Here is an 18,011-nt window from a genome sequence, read left to right as displayed (position 1 = left end):
AAATTAATTAATTTAAAACTATAGGAATTTGTGATAATTGAGTAAACAATTTTTGGCAACCTTGCTCATTTGTTTCCAATTAATCACAATTCAATTATTTAATCTATTATTTAAATTTCAATGTAATTATACATCAATTGGAAGACATTTCTATAGATTGAAGTCAATGTCTATACAAATGAGTGACTATTTTGGTGAAAGTTTGGATTAATTCCAAGTTTAGGACGACTTAAGAAAATAGCGCTTTTTATAAAAATATGCGCAAACTATCATAAGTTAGATCACGTTTAGGTTAAATTAGGTTTAATTACTTTTCATCTATACCTAGTAATAATACATGTGTATTACCTACACTTAAAAGTAAGTTTTATAATAACAATTTTAATAATAAATTAGAGTTAGATTGAAGACTATATAATAATTTTTTAGTATATTTTAATTTAATTGTTAATCAAATCTCTATATATTAGTCTAAAACATATCTGAAAGAATTGGATAAATTGTTGAAGAATTGTTTCATCATTTGGTCACTTAGATAAAGCTTATCGTCTGATTAAACTTTTTTCTATTGTTTTTTAACAAATTCTTTAAGACTGAACAATAGTTTGCGTGTTTGTTGTCATTAATCTCTCTTTCTTTCTCTTTCTCTCTCTCTCTTTCTCTCTTTTTTTCTCTCTCTCTTATTTTCACAAGATTTTTTTTTACAAAATAACAATACATTTAGTGAAAATTTTAAATCAAATTATTAAATTATTCAGTTATTTATTGGTTTATAACTTAAACAGTATAAGCTAAAGCATTGTCAAAATAATTTATTATATGTATATTATGTACAGTATATTGTATAGCATTTTATACCTGAAAATAAAAAGTATGTGTATTCAAATTGCAAAGAAATGTAAATAAATAAAAATTAGAATTTATTAAAATACTAATCCTAATGATTTTAAATTGTAAGCAATATATAAGCTAACTATAACTAAAATACAGTATTAAAGGTTAATGACTTATAAATCATTTTAATCTTATATTGATATTTAGTTTACTGAAACTAATACATCATACTGTAGTACATAATACACTATGTACTACATATTATTTTAAATTTTATATTAATGTATTTTTAGATGATTGTAATTTGAATAAAATAATAAATTAATTTGTAGTTTATTTTATTTAATATTAATTGTAATTAAATAGTTAATTTAAATGTTTATTAAAAGATTTAAAGCAATAATAATTTTAAATACTTTTCTAATAAGTATATGTTTGTTACAAACAGTGGCTAAACATGAAAACCAAAGTCCATCAATAACTCGAGTCAAGAGTATCTATGAGTATGAATATACAGTTAGTCCCCAACAAAGTCAAAGCACCGGTAGATTAAATGAATTCACGGGTCGTAATGATGAAGAAGCGTTGAATTTATATAAGGAATATAAAGACTCCATTTATGTCGACAGATATTATAACTCGTCATTTGCATTGAATATACCGTTATTCACAGTGACTTTACCGGGAAGAGGTCGGGGCGTACACTCACCCGGTCCTGGATCGTCGTCTACACTTAATATCGGTAATATAGACATCAATTATATAAATATATTAATTGATAATAAATTTGATAATTTTAAGGCTCATCTATAATCCTATCGGGTATGATATTAGGCGGCATTGCTTTATTTGCTCCGATAATATTTCCCGAAAGTCGGCGCAGTTTTGAGAGAGCGCTGGACATCGAGTCTATGAATAACTTTGTTAATCAACAAATGGATGACTTCTCAGAGCACGTCTTCGGCCAAAAGCTAAACCCAAAACAACGCAAATCAGTATTCAAAACACTGGAGAAGCAGTTCTCACTTTTGTCGACTAATATTATACATTCAATGCACGAATCGATTAAAGATTTGCCACATTTTCCGGGCAAAAGACTCGAGGAATGTATCAAATGGTCTGTTTGTGATTCACATAAAAGACTCAAAAAGTATGGATATTTGGGACGACTTTTTCGCTCAATATTTCCACACAAAAGTCTTGATAATAATGAATCAGAAGTATTATCTAATTATCTAAAGCCTGCAAAACACGGAAGAGATGTTAGTGTTGACTGCGATGACATTTATGACGACTGTTCACTCAATATTGTCGAAGTTATACAAGAGTTCAATATTTTGGCCGCAAATCAATTCAACAAAAGATCAGATGAAAGACATTTCATATTTAAACTTTTTGATTATTATTTTGATATTTGAAGTATAATATCATTTATATAACTATTTTAATGAATATAAAATAATGTTTATTAAATATATTCTAAATATTACTAATTAATTGCAATCGAAATTTTAGTCAAAAAATGTATTAATACGTATATTAATAAATGTATGTATTTTTGTTTTTTAAATTAAATTTATAAAAAACAATTTATTTTATTATAAATAATTATTTAATAAAAACTAAAAGTTATCTTTTATTGTATTTTATTATATATTTTATGTATACAGTATATTATTTTATAGATATTTATTTAAATTTTGAATTAAAGTAGAGAATTGATAACAAAATTACTGTAGTTATGATTTGTAAGTTTAAGTAATTTTAGAGCCGAAATAAAATTTGTATGAATAAAATATCCAAAAATTCATGTATTGAATAATTTTATTTGACATAAAATAATATTTGTTATCTATAATTGTAATTAAATTTATATTAGAGAAGCCATTACTGAAGTTAATAAATTTTGTTGTTATTAACACATAAATGCTATAAATGGACATTAAATTTGGGCACCAATTGTTTGAAACAGTAATAAAGTGCAACCAAATTAACTATAAGTTTTGTAGTCAAAGCAACGGATGCTATAAGTGATGTCGATTTATGACAGCAATTGAATGTTTGATTTGAGTGCATGTATTCATCTGAACAGACAATTAGCTTTCAATTTTGATTGTGTTGTTCAGTACTAACCATCCAATGGTATGAGCTTTTTGTCTTGTTTTTCGTAGAGCACATCATAACACTTATAGAGAAACGGTATCTAATTTTAGTTAATTAGTTRTCTTGTTTTCGTTACTATTCACCAATTATTCCTAAATTGAATACAATAAAAGTTGCACTCAATTTATCAAAAACTTTTTTATTTAAATATTAAATTTATAAATTTTATTATTATCTATGACAGAGTGTTATAAACAATAACTAAAAAACAGTTTTATGTAATTATACAAGCTATTTTATATATTTTATTTTATTTAAATCTAAAATATTCATTTAAATTCACTTATTTTWAAATAATTTTTATTATTAAATAAAAATATTATCTAATTATTACACAAATTCATTATCTGCAGTAATAATCAAATATTATTTTATGCCCATTAAATACAATAAATGTACTTTTGTATGTATGTATGTATGTATGTATGTATGTATGTATGTATGTATGTATGTATGTATGTATGTATGTATGTAAGTATGTATGTATGTATGTATGTATGTATGTATGTATGTATGTATGTATGTATGTGTATGTATGTATGTATGTATGTATGTATGTATGTATGTATGTATGTATGTATGTATGTATGTATGTATGTATGTATGTATGTATGTATGTATGTATGTATGTATGTATGTATGTATGTATGTATGTATGTATGTATGTATGTATGTATGTATGTATGTATGTATGTATGTATGTATGTATGTATGTATGTATGTATGTATGTATGTATGTATGTATGTATGTATGTATGTATGTATGTATGTATGTATGTATGTATGTATGTATGTATGTATGTATGTATGTATGTATGTATGTATGTATGTATGTATGTATGTATGTATGTATGTATGTATGTATGTATGTATGTATGTATGTATGTATGTATGTATGTATGTATGTATGTATGTATGTATGTATGTATGTATGTATGTATGTATGTATGTATGTATGTATGTATGTATGTATGTATGTATGTATGTATGTATGTATGTATGTATGTATGTATGTATGTATGTATGTATGTATGTATGTATGTATGTATGTATGTATGTATGTATGTATGTATGTATGTATGTATGTATGTATGTATGTATGTATGTATGTGTGTGTGTATGTATGTATGTATGTATGTATGTATGTATGTATGTATGTATGTATGTATGTATGTATGTATGTATGTATGTATGTATGTATGTATGTATGTRTGTGTGTATGTATGTAATGTATGTGTGTGTGTGTGTGTGTGTGTGTGTGTGTGTGTGTGTGTGTGAGTGAGTGAGTGAGTGAGTGAGTGAGTGAGTTAAATAAACAGTTGAGGCAAATAAAAAAATTAAATGCATTTTTATAAGTATGTTCTGACAAAACTATTTAACAAAATTCTCTATTGGTTTTCTATAAATTTATAATCAAAAAATTGAAAAACTATTTACTAATATAATCTGATCTAAAAATTGAATCAATATTGCAGTTGTAATCAATGCGATCTAAACTCCATTGAGTTTCGGTTTGGTTCCTAAAATAGACTTCGGTTTCCGAGTTTAATACCGACAACATCTTAGRTTTGATCATATAATCAATTGATGTATTTCTATGAGTCTATTAATCCTCAGAGAATAGCTTCAATAGCCGACCCTTTTTAATAAATGTCTGCTTTCATGGTTTCACTCGACAATAGTGACTGACTTTAATTGCGGAAAATCAGTGAAGAGAGTGGACACAAATCAGGAAATTGTTGTCTAACTCTCTACTAGTGGTCACTCATTGTTAATATTTATTGAATCTTTTACTACATTCAAAATGATGTCTTTCCTCTTTATATTTCAATTTTACTTTATTTCTAACTACAGTATCATTTTATATACCTATTTGTAATATATATTACTAATACTACGTACAGTATATACATTAGTATAAAGCTGTGGAAAGTATATATATATATAACTAAGACTACTATATCCTACTTAAGACATCAACGATTCTCAGTCATAACTTATTACTTATAATATATAATACAGTATTATTTTAGTGCAATGACTCTATAAATCATTACTAAAGTTATAGTAAAAATAGTTAATCAGAAAAATATACCACAAAAGAAATTAATACCATTTAATTAAATTTGTATTCAATTCAATTAACACGGAATAGAGAAACTAATTAATTAATTTGGTCTTTCATTTTATTCAATAATAGTATTGTCTTTAATAAATTGAATTCATTTGCATAAAAAACATTATTTGAGTACAAATAATGAGAAAAAAACTGTCGCATATATACCCTCAAGTTATACAGTAGTTTACCTTAATATTAGCTGACATTTGTTAAAAGTTTTTATCGATATTAAATTCAATGTGTTTGATGTCGTTATTTAGAAACAAAATTTATTAAATATTACACAATTTTTTTTGCATTTTTAGAGCACTTCTTTTAATTGTCAAATATTGGTCTCAAGGGGTGGGCATCATGTATCTGGGGGTGTAACATACCTTTTGCCCCTATTCTACCCCTTTAACAGCTTAAAGCTGATGTAAATGGTATAACATGTATAATATAAATGTAGAGTAATATACGGCAACTATTAATAATGAAGTTTTTTGAGTGCAAATGTCATATAAGATGCAGAAAATATTTGTCTCGAGATATTATTGACAATAAAAAGTTAGAGACGGATGTGTCGACACTCCAGTGAATTACTTATCAAATTTATCTCCAGATTAGTGAACAGTTAGACATTACAATCAAATAGTGAATTAACTTTTCTTTATATACCAGTTCATCAACAAAATCTGATTAGTCATCAATTGAATAAATATGAGCAAACAATTTGTTGAAATTTCATTACAAAAGTTATTACTTTATTAATAAATATCTTCATTACAAACTGTAGACTATAACTACTAATTTTAAAATATTGAATATTATAGTATATTTTTATTAATGCTTAATAATTTATAAGTATGTTATAACTAGAGTTAGGTACCTTTCGGGAATTCCCGAAACATTATTATTTATTAAATCGTCGGAAATTTAATATTTCCAGAAATATGGCAACATTTTACATGAAATTAATGTCTACAATGTCTAATGTATTGTTTTTCACGATTTTTGGTGTTTTTGAGAAAATCGCGAAAAACAGTATTTAAGTGTTTTTTTCCAGAAATTCGCTAAATATTGATTGATATAACATATAAATACATATTGAATACAATATTAACTCAATATCAATGAATGGGACGATATCTATAAGAAAAAACACAATTTGAACAATATTTTGCTATAAAAATAATTTTTGTTGTAGTTTTGTATGTATTGTAAACATATGTACTATAATCAGGGTTTTAAGTAAATAAATGCCTGCCCTGGCAATGCCCAAATAGATGCCATAAATGCCTGGCATTTTGGGCATCTATTTTATTTGCCTGTCACATTAAATTGCTAAAAAGCAACTGTATTTATAAAAATAATGTAATTTACTTTTTTAGCGTGTTAATTAAATTTACAATTAATATACTTATTTCCTATGATATTACCTTTTAATTAAATGTATACAAAACAAATATATAGATAAAACAATGTTTTATAAATAAATAAATAATATAAAATCATAGTAATAGGTGTCACCACCTGAAAATAGATGCCCAGGGAATTGCAGAGGTAGGGCAGGCATTTGGCAAAATTGGCATCTATTGTTTATGCCTGCCACATTTAAAACCCTGACTGTAATACTGTACTCAATTAATGTATTTTTTACAATGTGTAAAACAAAATTTAGTTTATAAACTAAAACTAAATGTATTTTTATAATCAATTAATCAATTAAAAACTGAAAATTAATTATTTTTAACAAATATAACCGATTTTATGACATATAAACTATTTATTATTAGCACTATAAGAAAAAACTAAATTTAATTTCCCGATTTTGTCATTTTTTGCTCCCGATTTCCCGACCGATTTTGGCCATTTAAACTCCCGAAGATGCATAACTCTAGTTATAATATTGACATATCCCATGAAATATATTTTTGTTGTTGTAAAATTAATGATATATTAATTAAAATAAAAAATACGTTATTATAAATAATGAAAATTAATTAATGTATGAAAAATTAAATGATTTATATTTTAATATTTAACGTCTTTAGAATCAACAAAAATATCACTGGATTTTATCAGAAATTTAGTATATAATGTAATATAATTATTAATATAACAATTGAAGTAAAGTTAAAACTTGTATTTATTGTATTTAATATAATAATTTGTAACATTAACTAAATATTTTTATTTAATTAATAATTTGTTATAATAATTGTTAATATGTTTAATTAATTATTAATTATGTTAAAAGCTATTTTAAATTATATTTTTGTTTATAGAGTTGATTTCGAGTTTAGAGTCGATATTGGATTTTAAGTCAGTTTTGTTTTTTTAGAAAAAGTTTTCAAACATAAGTTAACATAAAAAATATACATATTATAAGTATAATTCTCTAATTAAAACAATTTTCTATGTATTCATAATTAATATTAGATTACATTTAATTATAAAATAGTATATTATTTACTAAACTCTATCTTTAATTTGAATTTTAACTTTTACTTAACTTCACTATCAGTTTTCGGTTCAGTTTCTGTCGATTTACTGATTTTCGGTTTCGTTTCAGTTCTGCAAAAGGTTTTGGTCATAACCTCTAATACAGTCAGTGAAGCCATAGTGTATGATATGATATGAATATAGTGTTACTATTAAACAGATGTCAATAAAATTTAAAACATATTAATTATTTTACATCTAAATTAAACAAAAACTAACTAAAGTTATTGAATGATCAATTTAAATCTCTTGTTTTAATATTAATAACAATTTTATAAAAACAATAAATCATTAATAATTATATATTTCTTATATTAAAAATTGACTAAATAATGATTTTTACAATTAAGCAATTAGACGTGTATTCAATAATACTTTATAATATTTTTAACACGTTTAGTACAATTACCACAATTATTATTTTACTGATTTATAATCCCAGAATATATATACCGTAATTTGATTGTATCGCATATAATACTTTAATCTCTGAAAATATATCAGACATTAATTCATATTATAGTAAACTGTATGTCTAATAGACATTGTCTACTGTATATAATAGTAAACTAACATTAAATAAGTTAAAAAGTTTGTGTAACTTATAATTATTTGATGACTAAGGCTTTTATTATATAAATTATAAGTTTGTTATTTAATGGGTCACATATGTAGTCAAAATTGGATAAAAAAATTATGTAATAAACTACAGTATAAATTGACATATAGTAAGCCATAATATTCATTGAGATTTAAGTCGGCAATATTTTGGCCATCACTTATTCACCAGTCATAACCATTGTATCTTATAGGTTGAGTATGCTTTGTGGACATACATATAGATATCTGAGCTTAGTTTCATATATTCTGTATAATATTATATAACTTATGTCTATCTATGTATGCTATTCTCATCTGGCAATCAATCTTTATTACCAATGAGAGAGAGAGAGAGAGAGAGAGAGAGAGAGAGAGAGAGAGAGAGAGAGAGAGAGAGAGAGAGAGAGAGAGAGAGAGAGAGAGAGAGAGATGTAAAGTATGAGATAGGACTAAAACTTTAGCTACCAGTGCCAACATATATGCTATACTATATGTATGGCGTGTAATATGATTCAAACCTGGGATGATATACAGTATCAGTAAATGGATGAACGCGTCTTTGAATACAAATCCAATAATAGCGTGTATTGAAGACATTGGTGTCCATTCATCTCATATTATTGACCGGTGCATAACATACCAGAGCACACACCAGTACCTTAACCATCAATATAAATACAGTATATGTGCACATATAGACAATTGTTTAGTAGTGCCATAGCTGGTGATCCATAGCCTATTCAAACGTATGCATCAATTTATTTTGATTTGCAAACTGTTTTTTACATACAATACACTCACTATTATTCTTACTATTTCTCACTTAAGTTTATATATCTATCTCTTTTTGCAATAACATTGAAAACTGAAAAATGCTATTTTATACATAATATTTCATCCAATTTTTTGTTGTGTTTCTATTTTTTTCTAGTATTTGAATAAATATTTTGTTTTTTTTATTTATAAAGTTTTACAATAAAAAGTTTAGATATTGTATACTGTATTATATTTTGAGTAATAAAAGTTCAGATCTCAATACTCGAGATAGTTGTTGTGTTGATTGTAAAAATTTATTGTAAAACATATCATTTTATATTATTATTGCTTATTTTAAGTCTATTATAGTTTGCATCAATGTTACTATTATTTCTCAACTCTTTTTACAAAAATGTTTTGAAAACTAATAGGATTTTCATGTTTATGACAATTTCATAAGTCTTTCATAAGAGAGAAAAGTCAATGAAAAACAAATGCTATTATTATTAGCCTTTTATACCATTTATACTGTATATCACTAATAGGAACACACATTCACCGACTAAATGCCAGTTCCTAAACCAATATATAATGAATGATGAGTTCATATAATTTATGAGTTAACATGTAATGTATTACTATTTATGTGGTATTATTATTATTATTCAGAGAGAGAGAGAGAGAGAGAGAGAGAGAGAGAGAGAGAGAGAGAGAGAGAGAGAGAGAGAGAGAGAGAGAGAGAGAGAGAGAGAGAGAGAGAGAGAGAGAGAGAGAGAGAGAGAGAGAGAGAGAGAGAGAGAGAGAGAGAGAGAGGAAACGGTCGGTCTCTCAGTTGTCTAACTCTAAACACACAAAATGTTTATATTATATAATTATTGCCTTATATTTAATTCTATTTGTTATAAACCGCCAGTGCTTTTGTACAATACATTATAGTTATGTCGAATTAGTACTCATATGTATCAACAAAGTTATAAAATAATTTCATTAAAACCTGACAGTAAATTTCAAAATCAATTATTTATTTATTTATTGTCTGTTTTAAAAAATGAATATTCAGTACAATACAAAATGTCAATTTATAACCATATATGCATCTCAATTGTTCAAATGTGATAATAATGTTAGGCAACAAGTTTATTGTATTTTGATACTTAAACAATATTTCAACATTTATTATTTTTCTATCAATAAAATTTATTTTAAAAATCAATTAAAGCAATATTTTTTTAATAAACTAATGTAAAACTAATTTAATACTAAATAAAATTATTATTATTATATCGAGCAATTTTGTTGAATGTGTGTTTATAATATAAAAAAAATAAACGGCATTACGATAGAGAAATCAAATGTTGTTAAAGTAACTACTAGTTTGGTGTCTTATAATGTATTATTAAAAATTATTTTTTAATATAATGCTAGCAAACATTAAATAATAATGTGTTCACGCAATTGATTTATTATTATTTTTTAAAAGTCTACAAAACAGCAAAAAAGTTCAATTTTTTAATATGATTACACTTTGGATTTTTCAATACTTGTTGTTTTAAATTATTTATTATTTATTATTTTTTATAGTTTAATTATTAAATTTTAAAAAACTTCAAATAAAATATTTAAAATTTTGTTATTATATATATATATAATAATCAAAATTGATTAACCAATAATATAACATAAATCTGATGCATAGAAAAATAAAGTTTAAAAATTATAGATAAGTTTAACACAACTTATTTTATAAAATATTTTGGTTGACTAAAACTTGAAAGACATATAAATTAATGCAAATGACAACCAATTTCTTTATTTAAAAGGTCTCAAAATTCTCATCCTTTTCCTTGACTCGTGAATACATTAAATAACATTATATTTAGTATAGTTTTTCATATTATATCATATAATACCGTAGAACACATTGTATCACATTTTTGCCTCACAATATATATATATATATATATATATAGTATTGTATAAAATAATATAATATTTAAAACTAAAAAATAAAATGACATTTTATATAGTAGTTTGTCTCAAATGATTAATTATATCATCCAATGATGTATAATACTCTTTCTTACTAACACTCACACACACACACACACACACACACACACACACACACACACACATTATTACTAAAATATAGTATTATATTGTATTATAAATTCTGTGCAAATGTTACCACAATAACAGTCAACTTTGTTTAACCGGTTATATAATATGTATATTAGCTTATAATACTGTACTTGTAATATATGATATTATAGATAATACATGAATATGAGGTATCGTATCACAAAATATAATTTATTTAAAGTTTAAATTATGACAAAATCGTTAATAGAGTTAAGTCCCATAATAAATAATTGACTGATAATAATATTATATTTCATATTTACATTATGACAATATTATTTTTAATTTAAAATACAGTATATTTTACATTAATAAATCGATTGTTTTAGTTTTTATTTACATAATAATTGAAGTTATTAAAGTTTATAAAAGATAATTTATAATATTATAAAAATTAAAAAATAACTTAATTAAAAATAAATTTGTCAAACACATGTGACAATTGTGACACAATTAATTATTAATCCATTGATAGTGTTTACATTACAATGTATTTTGTAAAATATCATAAATTTAAAATATGGTAAACAATTGATAACTATGAGACTCAATAGGATATCACATATATATTTGACTTTAATAGTCAAATAAAAGTTTGTAAGACTTAACTGTAAGAGATAAGTCAATGTAAAAACTAATTAATTTAATTTAATGGCAATGAAATGTGTGTTTTAGTTGTATTTTGTTATGTCTTACACATTGTATTTTGTGTTTTATTTTATCAAATAATATAAGAAGTGTAATGCCTTTAAGCAGTGATAGATAATTACAACAATGGGAGTACAGTTGTTGTTTGCGAAACATTACTATCAATTGAGACATTTATTCATTTAATCGATTAAATATTAGATAATACTTAGAGAGAGAGAGAGAGAGAGAGAGAGAGAGAGTCATTTTTAATAAATTTTCAATCAAATGTCAAATTTTGAAAAAATTATTGTATTGTGATATGATATCAATGATTATTAGTGAAATATATCATTATTTAGATTGATTTAACTGAATAATAAATAAAAATAAATAAATAATTATTTGCATTTTAATGTTTTTGTTTATCCGACTTTAAACAAAAAAAGTTGATGAAACAAATGTACGTAAATGTAGTACAAAATAGAGTAAATTAAATGACATTTTAGACTAAATAGAAGTAATTGATTGAAATGAAAGAATGGATTATTCATTTGACAGAATTATGCATTCAATCGATATTTACATTACTTATACTTCCGTAAAAACACTTAAATCTGATTGATTTTCATTTACCTCCCTGTCCTTTACTCTCCCTATCCCTCTGGTCTCAATGTCTCGGCAGATATGTGCTGTCATTAAGCAAATAATAAGTTGAATCCATTTCATCTCCACCTCTCTCTCTCTCTCTATATATATATATATATATATATATATATATATATATATATCTTGTATGTGAATATCTAAGAGTAAGTGATGCATAAATTGGTAAATCATTTAAGCGATGTTTTTAAGAGTTCTTTGAAGTAAAGTTTGGGAACAAAAGGTTTTAGACATACATTTTATATTATATTTGTGTTTTTATAAACCACTAACTTTTATATCTATTTTACTGACAATGCATTTGATGGCTTGTTATTATGTTTTTTTAACACACATTACATTTTCTAATATGTAATATACTGTATTTGATGTAAGTGTCAGTGAAATGCAGAAAATCATAATCATTACAATTGATTTAATGTTATTTTGACTTATAATTAGCATAATCTGAGATAGTATAGTATTATAACCTTACCGTAAGTTAAAAATTATTTACATTGAATTTAATATTGAATATCATATTAATGACATGAATTAATAAATTTAATAATCCTTATTTTATTTATAATAAAATAAAATCAGACTTTATTGGCATCTCATCCAGCATTTGTTGGTATATATCGAAAGCCATTATCATTAATTACATAATTATCTAAAATATATTGATATATTTTTAGTAAACTAATAAACTTAGAGTAATATAACAAAAAATGATTTTAAAAATAATTTTTATTATATTTTATTAACTTAAGTAATGTACAAATTTACTGTTTATTTAATTATTATTATACAATTAAGTATAATATAAAATAAATTGTATATATTATTTTATTTAAAAATAATTATTATATTGTAAACCATAATATATCTCTTTATTATAAAGCATTTATAAGCTCTGAACTAAATACATCTCAAGAGATGATGACTTGAATGAAAGTAAAAAAGACATCAAATTTTGTTTTGACTCAAAACATGTATATAAAAAACTGCAGTAAATATCATTTATTGGGCAAAAAATAAGATATAAAACTAAATTGGGTCACAGATAGATTGAAATGTTATTAAAATACATAAATATAATACAATAACACAAAAGAAAGACAATAACACTTCCGGATTTGATTTTTGTATTTCATTTTGAAAATGTCTTTTTTCTGATCAATTTGTGGACACACTTCTCAGTAGTTGTTGTTGTGTTGTCTCTCACTCATGGGTTTTGGATAAACAATTGTTTCAAAAGAAAAACTGCTTTTTATAGCAAACATTCAAAAGACTCAACAAATAACACATTATATACAGTATTATATAAATATACCGCTAAGTTATGTATTTCCCAATATTTTAAATTGAATTTTTCCATTTAATCCGCAAGTAATGAATGTTTGACTTTTTACATACACTCAGCAAAATATATTTGTCTGTTTATATTTTAGTCTACGACTAACTTTCAAATAAAATTAAAATGTATTTTAGCAGTTCATATTTTATTATTAAATCACAAATATACCATAAATTTTAAAGTTTTTCACTACTAAATATATTTTATATGTAATTTAATATATTATATGAAAATGTTTGTGTGAATGAATGACGGAATACATAAAAAATACATATTAAATAGTTTATAATATTTAGAAATTACTTATTTAATTCACATTCAAACCATATAATCAAAATATAAATATAATTTGTTCACTATATCCAAGCATTAAAATCTTAACTTATTTTTTTATTGTATTTATTGGACAATTATTGTACAATAGACTTTTTAGATAAATGTAAAATTTTAATATAAATTAATATAAATTTATTTATCATTATTGTAAAACTCATTAATGATAAACTACTATTATATGTGTTGCATGCATTATAATAATCTAGCCTGGTCATATCAGACAAACTATTTTGCAGTTTGTTTTGTATCGTTTATCAAACAGTATGTTCACTCCATTATTGCAAAACCATAACATATCCTAAAACATGGTTATAAACGACCAAAAAAATGCTGGTCTCATACAGTATATAATATATACAAACATATAGATACATATAAACTGACGTCAATTGATAGCAAATGAGAATATATTTAAAAGAATATATTCTTTGCTATTCACATAACACAACAGTAAACAGATATTCTGATTAGACTTAAGTCTATTACAAAAATGTAAAAATATTGAATAATATTTCTCTTATTTTCTAATGTTGTTTAACAGACAAAAAAGCATTGAATATATATAAAAGCATATAAAAAGATTGAAATATGGATTTTTCATACATTATATAATCCATAAAATAAGAGCTCAAATATTTGCACATTAAATGTACACCAAAACAAATATTGATCTCTAAATATAATTTATACATATATTTAAGTGTTAACTATTCTTTTATATTATTTACAAATATTAGACAAAATTATTAATTCCATAACATTATCAAATATTACTCTATTAATACTATAATTGATAGTTTATTTTAGACAATAATTTTATTTATTTGTTTTACTCATTTATGGTATGCATCACTATTTATTGTTGTAAATGTTGAAATGTTTAATTACATTGAAAAATAAAAATAAAGTTTATTTAAAAATTTTAATACTTTGCAATTACAACAACAACAACTAAAACAAAAAATATTAATTAATTTGTTTATTTATTTATGTCTAAATTATGATATTTATATTAAAATAAGTATCATAGAAATATGTTACTGATATGAATTTAAAAATTAAATAGCCATAAAATATAACATCAAATTGACTTATATAAATAATATAATGCAATTGTTACGCTTGAATATTAACCCCGGGCTATGAATTTTTTGGCAATGCTTTAAAAACACTTTCCCATATATTATATAATGTTATTGACAGTCAAAGAGGCAAATGTTTGTATTGTATATATATTCATACATATTGCGAGATATAAATGTGATATTTATCATAAAGTCATAACCCATTTTGTAAAATAAGAATATTCTGTCAAAACTATTATTCAAACATAAAATAAATAGCTTTTTGTTAGTTTACAGTCTATAATAAGTATATGTTTTTCAAAATCATTTGACTCTATCTATCACAACATACTATCATCAATGCACCGCTCATATCAAACCATTTCTCTCTCTCTCTCTCTCTCTCTCTCTCTCTCTCTCTCTCTCTCTGTGTGTGTGTGTGTGTCTAGGATTTGTATCCATCGCTTTCAGAAAGATTGTATTCACGGTGTTTTGAGAACCCTGACTATGTTTTTCTCTATGATTATTGGTTTTACTGTGTATAGCATTCATAACCGTCAAAAGTGCAACGGATTGGAGGAGTATCTAATAATGATAGGATAGCACTATATATGTGGACAGTTCAGAGTATAAATATTATCTGTTTTCTGACACTAAAATTACAAATATGCTTAAATAGTCCGTCCGGGTATCGAATCCGGGTTATCGGACCCGAAAGCCGATAACTTAGCCTTTCGGCCACCGAGGCCCATTTTGTGTGTATGTGTCGTTTGCACCTAACTATGCTGTAAAAAGCCATCACTATTACAAAGACAGAGATTTACTACAAAACTAAAAAATAAAATGTAAAAAGACATCTCGTTTTTTTGAAAAATTTAATCAAAAAATAAAATAACTGGAAATAAGATATGAATCTATAAAAATGGAATATAAGTCCATGAGAGCGGAAAATATAATTTTTAGCATATATTACATGAATTATTTTTAAATGATATATAGTATAGCATATAATATTGGATATATGAAAATATTGCAATATATGTTATTGCTTTTTAAATTTTTTTTTTATAAAAAACTACAAAAATTTTAATGTTCTAATAAATATGCATCAAATATAATATAAGTTATGTACTTAACATTTGCCTATTTAATAATATGCTAGACTTTTTATATTAAAATTAAATTAAATTTTAAAAAATAAAATAATTAATTTCCTTTTAAACATTACTAAGCAATAGTAACAATTTAAAATATTCTTTAATAATTTAATTGTTTTAAATCAATATAACATTATTGGTAGTTAGTATAAAATTAATTGCAGCTATCGATTGATGACTAACGATGGTTCAGCAGATAAGTCAGTTTGATTTAGCACTGAATCTATATATCTATCTAATGGTTAGCACACGTCAGTTATCATCAACTCTTTTGTGATGCTTTTTGAAAGAAATAATGTCATCACTTAAATATGGAGAGAGAGAGAGAGAGAGAGAGAATTGGATGCAAACAACTATTAGTAACATATGTTAGCAAATATGCCGACGAATAGCATTATAGGGATGGCTTTGTGTGAGTCTTAAACACATATCCGACACAATCGTTGATTCAAAAATAAATCCTTACATAACATTAAACATATGTTCACATCGTGTGATTGCTTTTGTGTGCTTTACTATTGCCACAAATATAATTATTTTCTAAATTAATGTTTACTAAGAAATTTTTTTGTTATTTTCTTAATTTTTTAATAGTCTACATACAAATTATTAATTATAAAACTAACAGTCTATTTATCAAAGTTTTTATTTATTATTAGTCAAAGAAATGTTGTATTTATAAATAAAATCAGTATATATATTATATTTAGGGTCTTATACTGTATATGTATATGCAATGAGTTCTCAATACTTTATATATATTTAAGTTGTAGACTAACATCATGTAACAGACGTGTATTGAATTAAAATGCAATTCACTGCTAAAAGAAACACAAATAGTGGCCAAAAATGCTGAATACGAGAGCAGTGATGGCAAACAAAGCCATGAGATATATAGACCACAAACATAGCTTACATTGAATCTCATCTCAAAGTTTTTGTTCACAAAAAAATTCAGCACTGATTGAAAATCTGGTTTAAGCCAATCATCATAACAATCGACAATAAACTTATACAACAATTTGCTTTATATATATACACTATATTTGTGTATCTATTTGTTCACTGTAACTAACATTTCAAGTATAGTACAGTATATTATACCATATATATGATACGGTATGTGTGATTGCAAGTTATATAATGAATGTATTGCTTACCAATAATATAGTGGACACAAAATTAACAGAAATGTTTTGGCATTTCAGTTAAAATAGTTAAATAAACTAAAACAGTAACGAATATATGAGTTCATTATTTGCAATCAAAGCTATTATTGTCAATCTTTAGTTATCTTTCATATATTGTTGTCAACAAATAAAAGTCAACAAATAAGAAGAAGACGTGTGCTTTTCAGTCGCTTTTTTCAATCAAAAATACAACAAAAATGCCTTCAAATTTGTTAGCATTTTCAGCCAATAATTTTCTCAAACTCTCTCTCTCTCTCTCAACACAATTGATGTGTTTATACGCTTTGATTCTTAACTATCATTAAATTGCATTTCACAGCACTTATTATAACTGCCTTTTGTATATAACTATCATATAATATAAGTAATAGAGTATAGGGTATACTGATATGGTATCAACGATTACTTAGCAATGCCTTATCTAACTGTCTCTTAGCCCTATTGTATGACAATCTCAACTAACCATTGCCTTCCCTTTCCTTTTGATATATCATTGAATTGTTAGTTAATGTTCAGCAAATGTATCGTTAAGTT

At 24.3% G+C, this 18,011-nt stretch overlaps 1 protein-coding gene across 1 annotated transcript; it reads left to right on the top strand.

Moving 5' to 3' along the window:
- Window positions 1–166: 166 nt before the first annotated feature.
- On the top strand, window positions 167–17,198 carry LOC128961242 (uncharacterized). Its single transcript, XM_054307458.1, has 4 exons — window positions 167–200; window positions 1,283–1,576; window positions 1,636–2,150; window positions 17,079–17,198. The coding sequence occupies exons 1-4, from the start codon at window positions 167–169 to the stop codon at window positions 17,196–17,198; spliced, it is 963 nt and encodes a 320-aa protein (XP_054163433.1).
- Window positions 17,199–18,011: the final 813 nt, after the last annotated feature.

This window comes from Oppia nitens, unplaced genomic scaffold, assembly GCF_028296485.1.
Source record: "Oppia nitens isolate AA-2021 unplaced genomic scaffold, nextdenovo-longstitch-racon4-pilon3 scaffold5_pilon_pilon_pilon, whole genome shotgun sequence".
Lineage (NCBI taxonomy): Eukaryota > Metazoa > Arthropoda > Arachnida > Sarcoptiformes > Oppiidae > Oppia > Oppia nitens.
Note: the sequence above shows the minus strand (reverse complement) of the source record. Positions and strands in the feature narration are given on the sequence as shown.